Source organism: Athene cunicularia (genome assembly GCF_003259725.1).
Source record: "Athene cunicularia isolate RWA chromosome 1 unlocalized genomic scaffold, athCun1 chr1_part1, whole genome shotgun sequence".
NCBI lineage: Eukaryota > Metazoa > Chordata > Aves > Strigiformes > Strigidae > Athene > Athene cunicularia.
In genome coordinates, this window is record NW_020799091.1 from 43,840,751 (window position 1) to 43,859,048 (window position 18,298).

The 18,298-nt window shown below is 39.7% G+C and overlaps 1 protein-coding gene across 16 annotated transcripts in view; it reads left to right on the forward strand.

Annotated features, from left to right (window-relative positions):
- The first annotated feature begins 12 nt into the window (after positions 1–12).
- LMO7 (LIM domain 7) overlaps positions 13–18,298 on the forward strand; it is a 131,639-nt gene continuing 113,353 nt past the window's right edge. For all 16 annotated transcript variants that reach the window (XM_026847937.1, XM_026847859.1, XM_026847884.1 and 13 more), the window contains exon 1: positions 13–86. In XM_026847937.1, the coding sequence (XP_026703738.1) occupies positions 18–86 (69 nt within the window). In that variant the 5' untranslated portion in view covers positions 13–17. The remainder of the gene's footprint in view (positions 87–18,298) is intronic.

Here is an 18,298-nt window from a genome sequence, read left to right on the forward strand (position 1 = left end):
AGATTCCTCCGCCGGCCATGGACGGGAGAGAGGACGTGGAGTGCGACTGCCAGGCGGCGTTCGCCGAAGCCCAGCGATGGGTAGAGGTAAGGCGTCTCTTGGTCCTTTTCTTGTGTCTGCCACCCCCCTGTCACCGCTGCCCCGTGGGGAGGCCGGGCCGTCCCCGTTCCCCGCGCGGGCCCGGGGTCTCCGCGCACGGCCGAGGCGGGAGGACGCTGCCGTGGGGCTGCCCCCGTCGCCGGGCAGGAGCTCCAGGGACGCGGCTCACAAACTTTGTGTCTTTGTCAGCAGCTGCGAGATGCTGTGCTTGGAAGGTACCGCGAAAGTTAGATCTGTCCTTGCAGTATCGCCAACGCCCCCCTCCCCAAAATCCAAATTAAAGGCTGGCATGGCCACCCTCCTGTCATTAAGGCTTATAATTCCTTGCCATCTTGTAAATTACTTCTCTAGCCCTTGCTCTGAGACAGTCAGAATTAAAGGCAATCTTCTTCCTGTCTCGAAAGAGTTCAGGACGGAGAGTAACCTGAAATTAGAGTAATTTTCTTCTCTTCTAGTTTTAAACATGAATGTCTGACTGCACACAGCGCTTGATGTAAATGTCTGTGTTACTGTATCGTTAACACAAAATCACACAGCTGCCCTATATGCTAATGCGAGGGGAAGGAGGTTGCTCGTAGGTGTCCCTGAGCGTGTACGTGTGTCGGGTGGCGTGCGGCTGGGCGAGCGAGCCTGATGGTGTGGAAGGTGTTTTGGGAAACGTTAGAAATACCGAACAGCCTCACTTAGGGTCATTTGTGTGCTTTTAAAGAGGAGCTTTAGCGTGCTGGTTTATATGTATTTTAACATATAAAACATTTCTTTGCACCCATTCACTTGAGATGAAACTTCTGTTGTCAGAAATGCTATCCCAGTAACTTTCAAAGGAGTAAATATTCAAAGAAGAGTGTTGGTTACTTTTTGCCCCCCATCTTTGTAAGCTTGTCAAGACCCAAGTCCAGGCTTCTTTGTTTCCTCTGTAAAACGATGACATCTAGTGCTTAAAAATCTATTGAGCGTTTTGAACTGAGAGCACTGTAGGCAAGGGGATCGCAAATGACTTCTACAAGTGCCAGTTTTGTAAGTTCTGTCCCTAAATGTAGGTAATTAAAGCAGTCCTGCCTTCCCCAAGTGTCAGTTTTGTAAAAGAGCTAGCTGTGAGTTTAGGTAATTAAAGCATTCCTCTCTCGCATATACATTTCTTTCTTGCATTGCTTTCTTTAAATTGGCAAAGCTTACTTTAAATAGTTTCATTAAGGTGATGTAATGTCGTCTTTGAAAACCCTCTTTTAAGGGTTTGGGGATTTGTTTTAATTGTTATTAGTTTTCATTTGATACTGGCTGGTTGTACCATTCCTACAAAAGGTTCCCTCTTTGCCTGCCAGTAGCACATGGGAGCACTAGCAAAGCAATGTAAGTGTAAAGCGTGCAGTTTGTGTAGTGGAAAAACGTATGTTCAGCTTCCACCCTTCCCCATCTATGTTGTGCGGTTATACTTTGTTTCTGATGTTTCTGATTAATGTTCTGTTAATGTTTCTGATTAAAATGAGAGCTGTTCTTATTTTAAAGTAACGTTTAAACTTACCCCTTGGAGAAATGCTTTATTGTAAACTGAGTAACTAAAAATGTTGTGTTTCTCTACTGTTTAAATCCAGATGGATTAAACAGCTAAAACCAACCATTCTATTGTTGTATGAGAAGAGTAAAGATATTTTTAGAGTAATGGGATGTCCCAGGGTTTCGTGAGTCTTGGGGAAACGGAGTAGTGTGTACATGATTGAGAGTGAAATTTGGTGACTTGTAATGATTAATCAGTTAGTTTTGAAGATGAGGCAGATTTCCAAATATTTATGAACTTGAAGTTCTTATGTTTTGGTAAAGTTTTGTGAGCCAGCTTCCCCCTAACATTAGAGGAAGATGAAAGCATACAAACACCAACTGCTATGTATTTAAAAGAACAAGCAAAAATCTCTTTGTAAACTGTTACTATTTCCCCTTACTAATTAAATCTGTGTTAACATATTTCTGTATTTCAATACAGAGCTTTTTGGACTCTTGAGACTTAAACCCCATAGGAGGCCTGAGCTTAAACCTTGAAGCTGAGAACTTCTTGTAGTAGGAATGAGTAGCTGTATTTGTCAGATCTCGGGGGAAGAAAAACCTACCCAAAAACTTCAAAATTGTCACCCCATCTGCTCTTGAAGGTTTTTTGGAGAGAAAATTGTGTCCTGGTCAGGTTTCTCTTCTACCTATTCCCAGCTGGAGTCTCCAGGTTTTACAGCATCCACTGGCTGGTGGTAGCTCAAACATTTGATCTTAGTTCTACACAAAAAAAACCCAACCTAAACCCAGAAACCCCAACAACTTCATTAAGAGTAAGAACAACATAAATTTGCATCTGATATCTGTTGTTAGTTAATGAAAGACTTTGTTCTTTAATTCAGATTCACGTTGAGGCATAGTTTATGATAATGCAGACAAGGCATTATCATGCAAATGCTTTTACCGTGTAAAGACCTCTTCAAGTGTAGTCCCCAACCTCTTGTGTTTTGTGTGCTGTGGTGAACTGGGAGGGGAGATAATGTTGCTTGTCTTGATATCAGTTACTCTAGCTGGAGGCTGTTAGTCACTTTTGGAGAGCTGGATGTCAAGGACGCTACGTCTTTTCAGGAAAGAGTAATCATTTTCTGTGCAAAACTAAAACTCTCCTCAGGTGTCCTTTATCCAGAACCCAGCACTGGTTAGTGGTGGTGGGTTCTTGCATCTGGGACTTTTGGAGTCTCCTGAACTCTGCCTGTAACAACTGGTGCTGGTCAAACTCATACGCAGCTCAGCCTTTACTTAGCACTTCAGCTGGGCAGGTGGTGTGTATTGAGACCAGAATAAAACACTGAAACACCACAACTTAGAAATAGTTTCTCTGAGTTAGAGCTGTGTTTGCCAAAGCTAGAAATAGCTGGGTTAAAATTGTTTTACTGCGTTCTGTTCCATATTATAACTTAAGCAAGCCAAAAGCTGTTCCTCCAAACCAAAGCATTCTTCCCCCAGCTATTAAATATCCCAGACTGCCGAGTCTGTTTTCCTGCCTCAAAATGTGGGAGGGCAGTCTGGCTCTTCCTCTCTGCAGTCCACCACAAAGTTCATCCTTGTGAACACAGAGGAGATATGGTCCCTCTCCCCCAAAACATCCTTCACCATTTTAGGGGTGATGTCCTTCTAAGAGTTCAAGAGGAAAGAAGAGAGTGCTATTTTCTTGTAAAATGTATCAGCTTCTGATTCCTGTTCTGTGTCTTAAATGAACCCTAATCTTAAGGTAAATGTCTGTGGTTTGAAATTGTTTGCTAAAGCAACTTGAAACCTGACCCACGAAGTCTGTAAATCTTTAGTTAGAGTGCCCAGAGGCAAATAATGCCTGATTTTATTCCCCCCCCCCCAAGTAGTCAAATGTACAGATCCCGTCTGAGGGAGGGTGGGCAGTGAGCGTGTGCCTGAATGAATTGTTGGAGTGAAGCAGCAGAGCTGTAGGAAAGCACATGGAGCAACCTTGAACAGATCCACTGAAGTGGAAAATAGGTGTTGGGCCAAGTAACTCTTAATATCACAAGCTATTACAGGGCCCCTTGGGAGCTGAATTTCTTCCCCTAATTGCTGATCTAGAGTTGTTAAAGTCAGATGTTCTGAGAGCTACTAATTTCATCTGATATTGTCATCGAGAGCATCAGTCTCAGTCACAAGGAGGACCCTGTAGTCCTGTGATTGTCCCTCATGCAGGAACACTGCAGTGGAATGAAAGTCCTTACTAGTGCTAACACTGCCCAGTATTGATGGAGAGAGGTGTTTCATCATTAGGAATTCTGTAGCAAGATAAGGTTTTTGTCATTTTTGATAGGCAGCATTAGAGGAAGAGAGCTCAGCGTGTCTGGATGGCAACTAAAGATACCTCTGCTTCTCCTATCTCCCGTGGCTGTTAAATAGGTAGTGAAATAGCCTAGTTTGTCTGAATGCTGTTGTGTGTGCTAACAACCTCATTTATTATTGCATTACAGTGTGCTTTTTGGAGTCCAAAACTATCTTCCTGTGTGATTTTAAAAGTATCTGTTACATTTTGGATGTTGGAAAATTATTTAGGGGCTTTTGGTTTTGTCTTTTTCTGTGAGGGGCAAAAAAAAAAGTGTGTGTATACTCACACACACATGCACCCCCCAAGCCCCTTGCCTGCTCAGAAGATTAAAAAAGCAGATTTGCAGAGTAGCTTGGTAGAAAGAGTCAGCTTGAGGATAAAACTTGAGATCCAGGTCTACTTACTGAAATCTTTTGGTTTGAACCAACAGTACAGCAATCAAATCCAGTGAATGGTCTCTGACATGTGGTCACCAAATGTTTCTATTTGTTGAAACTGTTCGAGGTCTGCATTTGTACTGTATATTTTTATGGCTTCTGCAAATGTAGCAAGAGATCTAGCAGCGATGTTTTCCCTGTATTTGCATAGAGATCTTACCTCAGTGATTATTTTGTTTTGTTTTTCCCCCAAGCATGAATTTAATGCATACGGTCTGGTATGGCAGATGGGAGGAATAACTGTAGAGATAGAAGTCTCATTTTACCATTCAAATCCTCTTCTTGTAGATACCTTTATTTCAGGTGAACTAATGACTATGAAAAGGTTTTTCTTTGTTCTGGGTAACATATTCTCAAGCAGTGTGTAGAGAGCTAGTCAATGTCCTGGATGGTGTCAGACTGGAAAATATGTGAATGAAAAGGCAAAATCTATATATTGTGTTGCCTAAACCATGTCTAATACTGAGTAATTCTGTCAAGTCATAAAACTTGGGTGGGCTGGTTTCTGGAGAACTTCTTACAGTGCAGCTGCCAAAGTCCTGGCTCATGTCTACATAAGGGATGTATTTAACCCTCCTTTAGGTGCATGCATCAGTATTTCGTTATTGTGTGTAGATTCTTGGCAGTGATCCCTTTCATGGAGGAAATCTAAATGTATCCAATTAATATATAAATATGAATTGATACATAAATATACGTGCTGCTAAGTAAATCCTGTGGGAATGTAAATCCTAGAAATAATTCTCCACTGGCTACAGACTGTGAAAGTATTGTGGAAAAATGTCGTATGACAGGGCTAGCAATAATATTTCAGAGGGAGCGGGTGACAGTAATACTGTTTTATCTGGCTGAACATTATTCTCTGTTACTTTGTGGTTTTCTTACCTGTCCTGAGGTCTGGAAGGATCTGTGGTGTATTTGGTGATGTGTTTGAGAGAAAAATGTGACCAATTTTTGCTTGAGAGTAAAATCTATTTACTTGTTTCTGCAAGGTGGATTTATGTATTTTCAACTTAAGTCTATATTTGGATTTCTGAGATGCTCGAAGTCTGCCTTCACGCAGTCCTGTGCGATGGGCATGCATAGCTTTGAGCTGAGTTCACAGTGTAGTTTCCTTTGTGGATGGTTTCTCTTTGTAGTCTCTTTGTAGTTTTGAGGGTTGTTTTAAAATTTTTCATGAAAGCAGCATCTGCAAGCACTTTAAGAGGAACAATTAACTTGTTGACTATAGAAATGGGTATGTCTTCTATACTGGGGAAATGCATTGCAGCTTAAGGGGATCTACAGACAATTCTGACCGGACTTTTGTTTTCTTCTATTCTATACTTTGTGGTTACCAACTACAGTTAGTCATGTTACTTTTGTTCTTTTCCTCCTTTTCTTTTTTTTTTGCTTATTTTTCAAGCTGTGTCCTCATCCATTCTTCAGTTCTGTGAAGTCGTGCATTTTCTTTCTGACCATAATTTGGGGAGGAGGTGAGGTGATGATTTCCATATTTAGCATGCTCCCCCCCCCCCCTTTTTTTGGTTCCAAATTTTAAAGTTTTTAATGAGCACTTGGGTGTATTACATTAGACTGTGACCTTGCAGAGCTTTAGAAAACATTTGGGTTTTATTGTGTTGTAATAACCGGATACATTCCAGCTGTTTCTTGTACCTACCACTCCTCTTTAAAGTTCCTTTATCCACTGCTGGAGGAGGTTTTTCTTAAAACAACAACAAAAAAAACCCCCAACTTTTTCTGCTTAATGAGACTAACAAAACTCTTAACTATCATTTTTAAAATGGGCTTTCCAACTTCAGCAATTTAATGCAAAACAGCATGTGCTTTCAGACCCAATGCTTCTGCTGGTCTAAGGTGTGCTTGACACACCTAACTTACTATCCAAATTACCTTAGGAGGAGTGTTTTGGTTTTGCTGTTTTTCACATATCTGAACATGGTCAATCCAAGTGAAAATCTAACTTTAAAGGCATGTAGTGAATAAGCTACTTCAAAATAGGTTCTTTGGTTCCTCAAGCTGTGAGCTTCTGCAAACAGCTGTAAATCTAGCATTTATGAATAGTGCTAATTTTTTACTTTTCCAATGAAAAGAAAGCTGTATGGATCTGACTCACAGCGTGCTAGCTTCCAGTTGGATATTTAACTGTAGAACTTTAATTTGTGCTACACTGAATAGAGAAACTTAATTTCAATAGTGTTTTGCATTTGTGGTACAAACCATCTGGGATTATCTTAGAAGGGCATGAGGTTTATAAGACTTGCTTTAGTTTTTTTTTTGCCAGTGCTGGGTGTGTTGGCACATTTTTTTTGCACAAGCTCATGTGAAAGTCCTAACTTTTGTTTCTGGACGTGGTTCATCTTTCAGTCAATGCTATTAGAAAAGAAACCGGATACACTGATTTTGGGAAGTAGTTATTACTGCGTTGGCCAAAAAATGTCAAAATCATTGTCATGTAACACAACTTTAAAGGAATATCTAGGTTAGGATCAATTCAACTAGTACAGGCAGTAAAACTGTTGGTTGAGCCAAACTGTGCTCCTAGGATAGGTTCCATGATGATGTGGTTTTGTGTTAATGCCAGGAGGTTATCACAGCAAGCCATCATTGAAACTTTTGTGCTCGGCATGTGCTTCTCCTACCTCCTTTTGTGGCGTTTGTCTGACCCTCCAGTGATTTGGCTTAGGGCATTCATCTGATGATGGGGACTCGGCCTGTTTTGTGGTTATTTGGTATCGCTTGGCTCCAGGGAGGTGAGATGGGCACCAGTACTCATGCCAGGGAAGATGTGGTGTTGGCGGAGTTGGCCTTTTGGTGGCAGCTTGCTGTTGGTTTGAAGCTGAGCTAATGGGATGAAGAGAGTCAGGCACCTGAATTTAGAGAAGCCATCACTTTCCCTGGAGGCTTCTCAAGTCACCTGCTTCTGCTCATTGTGTGTGTCTCTTCCTTATGTGACTCGAGAGCTGTTTGCTAGGTGCCTGGGGTCGAGGTATAAGCTAGACACCTGAATTAGGGAGACTGGCTTCCAGCCATAAATAACTTCTTCAGGATGAATTTCATAAGTCTTATACAGTTAGAGCTGTTTTAAATAGAAACTCTGCCAGGAGTTTCTAGGCCAAAGCATTTGGAAGTATTTGATATGCTTACACACTGACTTCCACTATGGCAGAAGTAGCCCTTGAATCTTTCTGGGGTTTCATTGGTTGGGAGATGGTCCTTCAGAGGTGTTGGGCCATCTGGCCCAGCAGTTTTGCAGTGATCATCACCTGCCCTTCAGGGGTGCAATCTAATCCCAGATCTAATCTCCAGTGTTATTTGCAAATTCTTTCCTGGAAGTACTTTATAGGCCCAGCTCTTTGTTATTTATTTATTATTTTTTTCCTTCAGGAAGGAATTTGAAAAATCTAGCTCATGGAGTTTGATCTGAGACTTTCTATGTAGTCAAATGACCATGTCAGCCAGTAAATCACGATGTGATAAAGAATGGAAGCAAATGAAGCCAGATGTCAAAGTGACTGTAGAAAAGAGGAAGAAAAATTAAGATCCAGGTTTGACACTACAGGGTTGGGGGGGGTTGTAGCAACAGCTGTTGCACTCCCTTGAAATGTTTCTTTGGATACTCTTTTGGGTTAGGTGAAGCTGGGGACAAAGCTAAGCATTGCTGCATTTCCACTGTAGGAAAAACCTATTTTCTTCTTTGTGTCACCATGCTGTTTGCCTAAACAGTACCACTGACAAAATGCAATTTTTTGATGCACCTGAAAATGTAATCCCAAGTAAAAATGGGCTGGAAATTTGATTCTGGGTTCTTTTGCAAATAGAAGGGATTGTAACAAAGGGACATTGACTGTCCTAACTGATTACAAAGGTCTCATCTTTGCTTTTTTTTTTTTTTTTTTTTTTTTTTTTAATGTCACGTGGGCTTCCTTGTTGCGAGTTCTTGACATTCAATAAAAATGTTGCATGGAGTTGTTCTTATTTGGACTGAATGAAAATGGGGTGAAGATGAAGGCATGAGCTCCAGGTACAGATGGATATCTTTCACAGTCATTTGCCTGATGCTGTGGAGGGAAAAACCCCCTGATATAATAAACATCAACTCGATGATTATTCAGGAGGGTATTGCTTCACAACTATGAGTCTTACGTGTCAATGAATTTTTTCAAAGACAAATCCCCATTAAAATGCACAGACTGGGTTCCTCACTAATGACCTAGCATGCATCTGATAAAATCCAAAAGCCCTCTGTGACGTTGGGGTTGGTCTTGCAGACATAGACTGCAATCTCATTTGAGAGCATCGTTAAAGGCTCCAGGAAGTTCTGCATGTCAGTTGTCAGTGGATAGAGTTGGGAGCTGTGTGCTGTGGAGAAATGACAGAGGAGAGAGGCTTGGAAAGGGGAGAAATGTGCACCTAAGGTTATTTGTAAATAGCTACCTTTTCTGTTCTTACTGGAGTGGATTTCTTACCTCGTAAGTATTTAAATCATGAAATTTTGTAGAACAACTGGCTTTTTAGATCTGTTTTTTTTTTTTTTCATTTGTTTTGCATTTTGCACATTTGAAATATTGGGGAATACAGCCTCAGACTGTTCTAAATTTCTGAATGTGTTATTGCACTTATTTTAGTATTTTTCACTTATATATTTGTAAAATCAGTATCTCATCTGCTTTACCTACCAAGGGCCATGGAAACCTACTGTTAGACCGGACTGAAAAATGTGTATATGTGTGTACCTATGGTTTCTTTTCTGTCTCCTTCCCTTTCTTACCTCCCCAGCTGGAAATTTCTAAAATATATACCTTTTTGGGTTTTGTAGTGTGGCAACTAAAATCTTGTGGCATTCTTTTTTCTGGTGTAATCTTTTATCTTTCCTTGTGAAATCTGTATACCCTTGAAAATTACAGTAAAAGGTGAATGTTCTTTTCCTAACCCTATTTGGATATACTGTAATTAAGAAGAATAATGCTATTAAGTCATGTCTGTTTCTCAATATAAGAGTTAATCTTGTCAGAACACAAAATACTTAACGTGCACATTTCGACAACAAATTTTGTTCTTTGCATGCGGGCAACTCTCTTGCAAGAACAGTATCTACTGGTCATGGTAACGAAGTGTAAGGTTGGAGCAGCATTTTCCAGTGTCTAAGCAGACGTGGTCGGGAGGCTGGCAGTAATTTGGTTTCCTGTGTCTGGTGCATAGATGGTTTAGATGCGATCCAGCCGTGCAGATTTCCAGTGGTGACTCATCTGATTGTTTTCTCTTTCCTCTGTGATCAGCTGAGGAGACAGGATAGAAGAGGGTGTCTCTAAGGCAGCAGAAGATATCTCTAATGTCACGCTACCTTTCAGATACACAGAAAGGATATTGGTGTGTCTCAGCTGTTTTTAAAGGTATGCCAGCCTTCCTCACCTCTGTCTTGTTTTTTTATTTCCTTAGAGTGTTATCCCTAACCCAGCTGCACTGTGGCTGTAGGTCGGCCACATCTTAGCTTTATTCTTGTGTTATTGTGCAGTCTGGGAATAGATGAACCTGGTGCAGGCTCAGTTTAACAGACATTGCTCCTGGGGGGAGCATATGGAGAAGAGATCTGGATCTCCAGATCCTTGTCATCCCAATAGGTAGATGTGACATGCACCAGTTTTATCATTTTTTTATCTACTGATGCATACAATGTTGTTTAGATTGCACATAGTGGTTTAAATTTTTGACATGCAGATTAAGACTTTTAAATGCTTTGGCTGTGTCTACCTACCTCATGTAGGCTGAGAATTTGGTACAGTGTAGCTGCTGTCACACAGAAATCATTGTCAGCCAGTTTAGGTCTGGCAGGAATACCCACGTATTTTACGATGTTATGCAACATAAACATCCTTTGAGATAAGGATGCTATGGCTTAATTACAGCCCAACACAGCTTATAGTTTTCTTCATCTATTTATTTGGTGGGAGAAGTTTTAAAGTATGAAAGTTGCTTCTATATAACTTCTTTTATCTGTTAGGAAGACTGTTTCCCAGAGTACTCATAATACATAGGTTCCTCAACTATTGTAAATGTGTAATGGCTGTTCATCTTGAAGAGCTTGACAGTTACAGAATGCAACAACCTTACCACAAGAAGTGTCTGTCAGAGAAGCTTCTATTGAGAAGGCTGCTTTAAATCCTCTCGTGTTTAGGGGTAGGTATGTGGATTTTGTATGCCCCTTTCTTTCCTGTATGAGATGTGTAATACTGTGATGTAAGAATTAGTCTCTGTGTAAATGTTAACATTATATATCCCCTCCTATCTACTTTTCAAAATAGTTTTAATCCTGTGATTCAGAAGAGAAATAGGTAACATAAGGGAGGTGCAGATAAAAATTCATCCTGTGCTTGGGACCAGTCTGATGGGCAGCATAGTGTATTGAGGACCTTTGCATCCAATGAGGAGGACTGGGGATTGAATGTTACTGTAGCATCAGCAATCAGGTACCAAATATTGTTGCACAATACAGATATGATGGTGTCATGTTCCTCAACTCAATAAAAGAAGTTTTGGCCATCTTCGAAGCTTCCATGAGCAGCTCCTGTTTACTGGTTCAGTTTAAATGATCGTCTCTTTTTTTTTTTTTTTTTTTTTTTTTAGCATAGATTTTATGGCCATGAAGCTTTCTGGTTTTCTGCCGAGAAAAATCTGGTTTTAATCTTGAATTCTAAGCTGTGTTTTTTTGGGAGGCGCTCAGAAGTAGGCATGAGTCTTCAGGATGATCTAAAAATTTGATTGTTTCCTGGATATAAGTGCCAGGACACTTTCTACTTAACACTGAATTTGACCAGGGTCTGTTTGCAATAACTCCCAGTGGTCATTAAAATATCACCTCTGCTGCTGCTATTTCATTTCTACATAGAATTAAACTGACATCGGGTTTTTTGCAATATTTACATAGTGAACTTCCCTCAGTTTAACTTTTGAGCATAATTAGGCTACAGTACTGTCATGAAAACACAGTTTTGGTTAAACACAACAATGAAATAAGGTCTTTAATGTCTTCCGGAACATCGTATAAGCACTGTTAAATCCCAGTTGTCAGGCTGGAGTTGTGAAAAAAAATCTCTGAAGCAGTATCTAATTTCAGGGAGAGAGTTCTCCAGCAGTCAGAAAATTGGTATAATGCTATTTTAGACCCTGAAGCCCCTTGCTTCTATTTATATATATAGTGTCAATGGGTGCTTGTTGAGATACCACTTGCTGTGGTCTCAGACGATGGGGAAACTGCTGCACAGAGCAAATGAGCAGCTCATGTTCTCCCTCTGCATGGATTCATTACTCTAACCAAGTTACTCGCATATATGCAGTCTGGAAATACTAGAGGTCTTTGATCTTTAAAACTTAATGTTTGAAAATGTAAATGATGCACTTCTTTGATCTGCTTCTTAAGTTAAATGGTAATTGTGAAAATTACATTAGGCAGCTTTCCACTTAAAGGTTTGTACTTTTCATTTCACACTACATTAATTTTAAGCTGTATGTCTTTGCTGGTTTTTCATCAGAAAATTCTGGTAATGGGGAGATCCTTATATTTCTGCATGGCCTAATCATCAGCAGTGTGTGTATTTAGTGATTAGACCTTAACGCAGTTCCTATAACGCTGACACTGGGGATTGTCAGTTTTGACTGTCTTACCTGTGTATTTATGACTAGGGTAATAGGAATTGTTAAGGCTGACCAGTAAAAAACTAAGAGTTGGAGCTGTGTGTGCCCTGGGTGGGAGGCTCTGACTTGTTCACTTAAGGTGTCAGGAAATGCTTGGGCACATGCTCCATTGCAGTCTGGTGATGTGACCTCCCAGCATATGCTGATAGCAAAGTTGCTATCTGTGTCCTTCTGTGGTACTGGACTATTTGCTCTTGCCTTTCCAAATTACTGTCATCTTCTGATCAAAAAACTACCGGTTAAGTAAGGGCTCCTAAAACATTGATGAAGCTCATGCCAAGTTCAGTCTTTTCCTTACATCAGCTTTCTAGCACATAGTGGATTTGTCTATTTATTTACAGTAAATTATGATAAAGACCTCTCTGCCTTTGTCCTGTTTTCTTCTGAAAACAGCCTTTGAAGTCTGAGGGCCACATCAAACTGCCAACTGGTAACCCGCACGGTTATTCAGAATCTTATCCACATGTAATAGGTTCTTTTAAACTCCTGTTGGTTTAATGCCAACTAAAAATCAGCTGCTAAACTTAAATGAAATTGTTAATTACCCTCTTAGTAAAATCACTTTGTGTACTTACTTTTCAGTTATTAATATTTGCTTAACTACACAGAGATCAAGTTGGGGGGGGGGAAGGTTCAAGATGGCTAGTACTGAATGTCTGCCACAACAGCTTTAAGATGTATTCATGGCTGGAGGAGGTTTTCTGTGGGTTGTTTGGTTTGGGTTGGGTTTTTTTAGAGCAGGTAAAGATTCTTTGTTCCAGATCAAAGAACAATCTATGGAGTGGGATTTTATCTGTTTCGAATGTGTGGACCTTCTGCTTAACTAGTGCTACGGTCCCAAAATTTGTCTTGCTTCCTGTCTCCTGTTGATTTCCTTTAGTGATGTTTGTATTAAGTTCAGCATCATGCTGAATTACCATATTGCTGCTTTTTGCTAATTTCCATTTGTATGTGTGCTGGTAGATTTGAGCATTCATCTCCAGTAATTTGCATAGGATGTTAAACAATCTGATTGCTTTAGTGGCACCCATCAGAGTTAGGAAATTGCCCAGCTGAGGTAAACAGGAACATCTCAACTCAGATCTGCTACAGCAGCCTGTCTGTGTATTTGAACTTTTTTTTCTTCAAGCACAAAACAGAGAGAAGATATTTCCAACTGGGGATAAAACCAGTTGCCAGAGAAAAGAAATTATTTAGCTTGGGTTTCAGTGCTTCAGTGTGATACTTTCCTCACTAAAATTTCTTTTAGGTGGTTAAAGACTTAAAACTTCCAGATAACTGTTCAAAATAAAAATTATCTCTGTTAGATTTTTTTTGTTTTAGAGTTACCAATTGGATGCTTAATTTTTACTTCTCTTTGTCTAAGTGTGGAGGATTCTAGAGCATCCTTTCTCAAAACTTTTCTTCCCCAATATGTTCCCCAGTATGTGAATTTCTGTTCCCCAATACGTGAAATTAAAATTTTCTGATAAAAATGTCTGGATTGGGGACAGAGGGCACCACAGGAGCCCTCTGTCCTCTCCTGCTGTGAGGACAGAGACCACCACCAAAGAGGAGCCAGCCAGGAGTGGGACCATGCAGCAGGACCATTCATTGCCACTTGCGAATTTTCATTCTCTCTTGTTACCCAGGTCTCAGAGTTGTGTCAGTATAGACACTACTTATTTTTTTTCCTTCTCCTTGAAGCCTAGTATGACAGTCCTGTGGCTCAAAGTAGAGCTTGGTTGAACAGTAAAGTACCATTTTAAAGCTGTTACTTTAAAATATTAGGTCATGCCAAACTTTTTTTACTGTTCCTTCATAGTGATTAAACTAATTTAAAGTCAAGTTAGAGCAAGTCATTAATTAAAGTAAGGAATTTCTGAAGTCCAGATTTTTTTTCTCAAACTTGAAAAACTTGAAACAAGTGTACTCCATAGTACCTTAAGAGCAGGTAACTTGTATTTCCTGGTGAATGATGTTGCCAGTTTTAAACCCCTCTTACTGCTCCTTTAAGGCAAGCCCAGAACTAAATAAAATAAAATCAGACCTTAAGCTTCAGACCAAAGCTTTGACTTTGAATGAATTGCTCAGGATGAAAAGAGATGTGGTAGGTGTGTTCTGTTTCATGGATTTAAAAAGCAAACAAACAGAAGGTTGTGTCTGCTGCCCCATCCAGAGCAGTTTGCTGTCAGGAGAGCTTCTCTTCTAGAGCCAAACTTTCATAAACCTTGTGGAGCTCCCTGCTTTTCCCTTATAATTTAATTTTTAACTTTGTTTGGGGAGTCTTATGACCTCTTAAGAGTTTAGGGCTTTTCCAGAGACCAGAGCTAGAGAGCTGCCGCAGTTCTGTAACCCTTCATGCAGCCCCCTGTGATGGAGCACAGGGACTTGCTATTTCCCATAAAACTCAATGGGAATCTGATAGTACAAGTCTCTTCCCTCCTAAAGGTGTGATGCTGATATTAAATACAGGACTCTCCTGTAAGAAAAACAGATACTTAAACAGCATTATGCTTAATCATATTACTCTTTTCCTTCTCTCCTACTGATGCTCTAGGGGAAAGGCTTGAAAGTGACATCTCAAGCTAAACTTGCTCCTCAGGGGCTTCATTACCAGCAGGAATGTAGGTACTTGTTTGGAATCTAAGGAAACTGAAAGGAACAAGCTTTAGCCTTAAAAAAAATATGTTGTTCTTGTCTTCCAGTCAGTATATATCACACATGTCTTCCTTTTGAATTTTATGATAAATGGTATATGCTGGGTTTTGTCATTAGATCTTGAATTGGTGTTTAAATTAAATGCTAGTAGTCCGTTCAAATGGGCTTAAACAGGCTTTACTTTGTTTTAGTTCTCTAGAGCTAATAATTTACAAATTGCTGAGCTAAGGGGCACAAATAAATGACATTCCAGCATCTTAAAATAGCCTTCACTATGTCATACTGATAAAATGTGTATTCAGCATTCAGATGCTATGAATTTCACAAATATTTCATTTATGTGAAAAAATAGACTCAAGATGCAGAACAAGGTTGAGTTGATGTTTTGTCAGTTATTTTCTGTTAATCTGAACACTTCTGTAGTTTTTTTTTGACAGTAGGACAAAAATCTTTACAATGTTTCCAAAATTACTTAACTTCAAGAACTACAAAGAATTGTATTCCATAGTATTTTTCACATGTAGTATTTCTTTTTTTTTTCTTTTTACCAGAAATGTTGTTATCACAAGTTTGCTCACAAAAGCTTTCCTTAGCCAACAAAACACTTACAGCTTAATCCAGTTTCACTTTGTGCAAAGTTTTCAGATGTGATTAAAATAACGTCTTTCATGGCAGTATATGGTGACTTCCCAAAGATTCAGAAGATATTTTGCAGGGGTTCTCAACTTGCTGTTACAGTGTTCATAAGGGAAATCTTTAATTCTAGAATAAGTTGTTTTCAAATAGAGTTGAATATATTTTTCAGAATTGTTTTGTTGTAGCCATTTTTTGTTTTGAGAAAAAGTGTTTTGGGTAGTTACATTGTAGACTTACTCCTGCATGTAGGCAAGAATGTTAACAAGCTTTTTGTTGGTTTTGTAGGACATTGCTTAATTCTGTTTCTTCAAAGCCATTGAATGAAAGCTGGGCCATTCACTTTATTGATGCCCCCAAATCCATCCTTTGATCACTATTGATAAATCTAATACACAGCCTGACAGTCACTTTTCATAGACATATTTTTTGACAGAGACACATACCGTTATGAATTTGAAGTGTATGTAGCTTTGACTTCTATGAATCTTTGTCTTAACAAAACCTTGGAGGGCTACCTCTGTTCTACCAGCTTTTGACTTTCATACTAGAGTTTTATTTAAGATTCTTGTGCCAACTGCCATTACCATGAAATGTTTGGTCAGCAGGCCTTGGGGTTGTCTCAGCTTGCCAGGTTTTTGTGATGCCTCCCTGAAATCAGTGGTAACATTGCACAGGACTGCTGGAAGCAGCAGTGGAACTGGAATTATCCAGATTCGCACCTTCTCCGTCACTAGGTATAGACAAAGGTAAGAGATCAAGGTGTAGCGAAAGTCAAGTCCCCGCTGCTGACCTGAGACAGGGTTATGCAAGGGCTGTGCTGGATGCTGTCAGTGCACCCTGGAGGGGATGGGGCAAATAACAAAAGTGGCTGTTCTCATCTTTCCACACCCCTCTTTCTCAAATTCAGACACAAACAGCACATCTTTCAGGGTTCTCTGGTTTTGTCCTGTATTACTTTTGTTCCTTCCTCTGGCAGCAAGGCTGTGTAGGGTTTGGATCTTCTTCCTTGAGGTGGCAAAAACTTTTTTTTTTTTTTTTCAAGTATTTGTGTCTTAAAATGACTCCTTGAGCAGGTGGATTCATATAGCAACTGTGACCAGAAGCTATGTAATGAAGTCCAGACCTGCTTTTACTTTGAATGTTCCCTTCCAAAATATATGTTTCTGTTACTTTTTCTTATGTGGTTTCTGGAGGTTCTTCAAAGAAAACATTGCAGTAGCTGTAGATATTCTCTCCACTGGTACCTGCCCCATTCACACATAACTATGTCATTGGAGGTGCCCAGGAGGAGCCCTTTGTCCTTCAGAGCTTGTAGGACAGTCATTTTTATTAGATCAAGACAATCCTTCATCAAGGAATGGAAAAAACAGATTTTTGTTGTTGTCTGACACCGTTACATAATCTCTGTGGAAATATAGAAAATGCCAATGGTGCATAGGAATCCTCAGCACCACCATTTTGTACTCTCCCATCTTTCTGCAGGCATCTCCAGTGGTTCCAGGGCAGCAGGCCACTAGAGGAGCACAGTTGGACCACCAAGAGCTTCTCTAAGCAATGTAACACTAATAAACTTGCACATAAAGACTAGTAAGTTCCTTCTTCTCTACCCCCAGCAAGTGATGAGAATCAAAAGGCCATAGAGAGGAATTTATTTTGGGAACAGAATTCATTAGAGAGAATAAATGGGATGCAACCAGTACCTTAGACTTTAAATTGTAATAAATCATAATTACCTATGCAACTTTTACCATAACGCTAGAGTTATAGAGTCTGGTGTTTGAGTTATATATGATAGTGTAAGTGCCACTTAAACTGTGTATATTCAAAGCTGATAATTTCCTGATCTGAGTAATTATAGTTACTTGAGGGGGGAGTACTTGTGTCTGTCTCCCCACCATGGGTATAGGGTTTTTCTTTTTTTGCTGTTTTAACAATGTCAGGTCATAGTAGGCATTATAGATATCAATTTCTGACTTGACACTTAAAACTATGCATCCTAAAATAAACTGATTTATTTGTAGACCTTTTTGCGTATAGGTTGCTATGTGTTTTGAGCAGTTGCTGTGAAGTACCTCATTTCCAAAACACCACCAAAACTCCCCCTGAAACTGACTTTGTTCTGTCTTATGCCCTAAATCCTGCAGATGCATACATGCTTAACTAAGAATTTTCTCTTGGTTTGGTATTCAGATGATGAGGCTGAATGAGTAATAAGCTCTTTCATGTGGAAATGGCATATATAGCTGGAAGGAGCTCAGAGGTCACGTAGTTCATGACTACTCTCTTGTAAGACTGGATATTCTTATACCTAGACCATTCCTGACATATAAAGAGATAGATAGATAGATATATATATTTTTTTTTTTAACCTTTTAAAAACTGGCAAACTGGTCTACAGTACATAACTTTTCTTCCCTAATAATGTGACAATCTTCTTTGCTGCAAATTAAATAAATTAGTACAACTTTTGCTTTGATAAACTTGGAAAGGAAGCATTTCCTCTCAGTCTCATTTCTTCTTTATAATAACTGCTCCTCATACTCTTAAGCCTCTTCTCTGTCTTGCCTTGAAGTGCAATACATGCAATAGCATGTACCAAACTAATAGTAGGACAACTACTGCACCAATACAAACTGGTAAATAACCACTTAATGCAGTGGCATTGTGTAAAAGAGTGTAGGGGTGACTGACTACAAACTGAGGTTGTGTCTGCTGCCCCATCCAGAGCAGTTTGCTGTCAGGAGAGCTTCTCTTCTAGAGCCAAACTTTCATAAACCTTGTGGAGCTCCCTGCTTTTCCCTTATAATTTAATTTTTAACTTTGTTTGGGGAGTCTTATGACCTCTTAAGAGTTTAGGGCTTTTCCAGAGACCAGAGCTAGAGAGCTGCCGCAGTTCTGTAACCCTTCATGCAGCCCCCTGTGATGGAGCACAGGGACTTGCTATTTCCCATAAAAC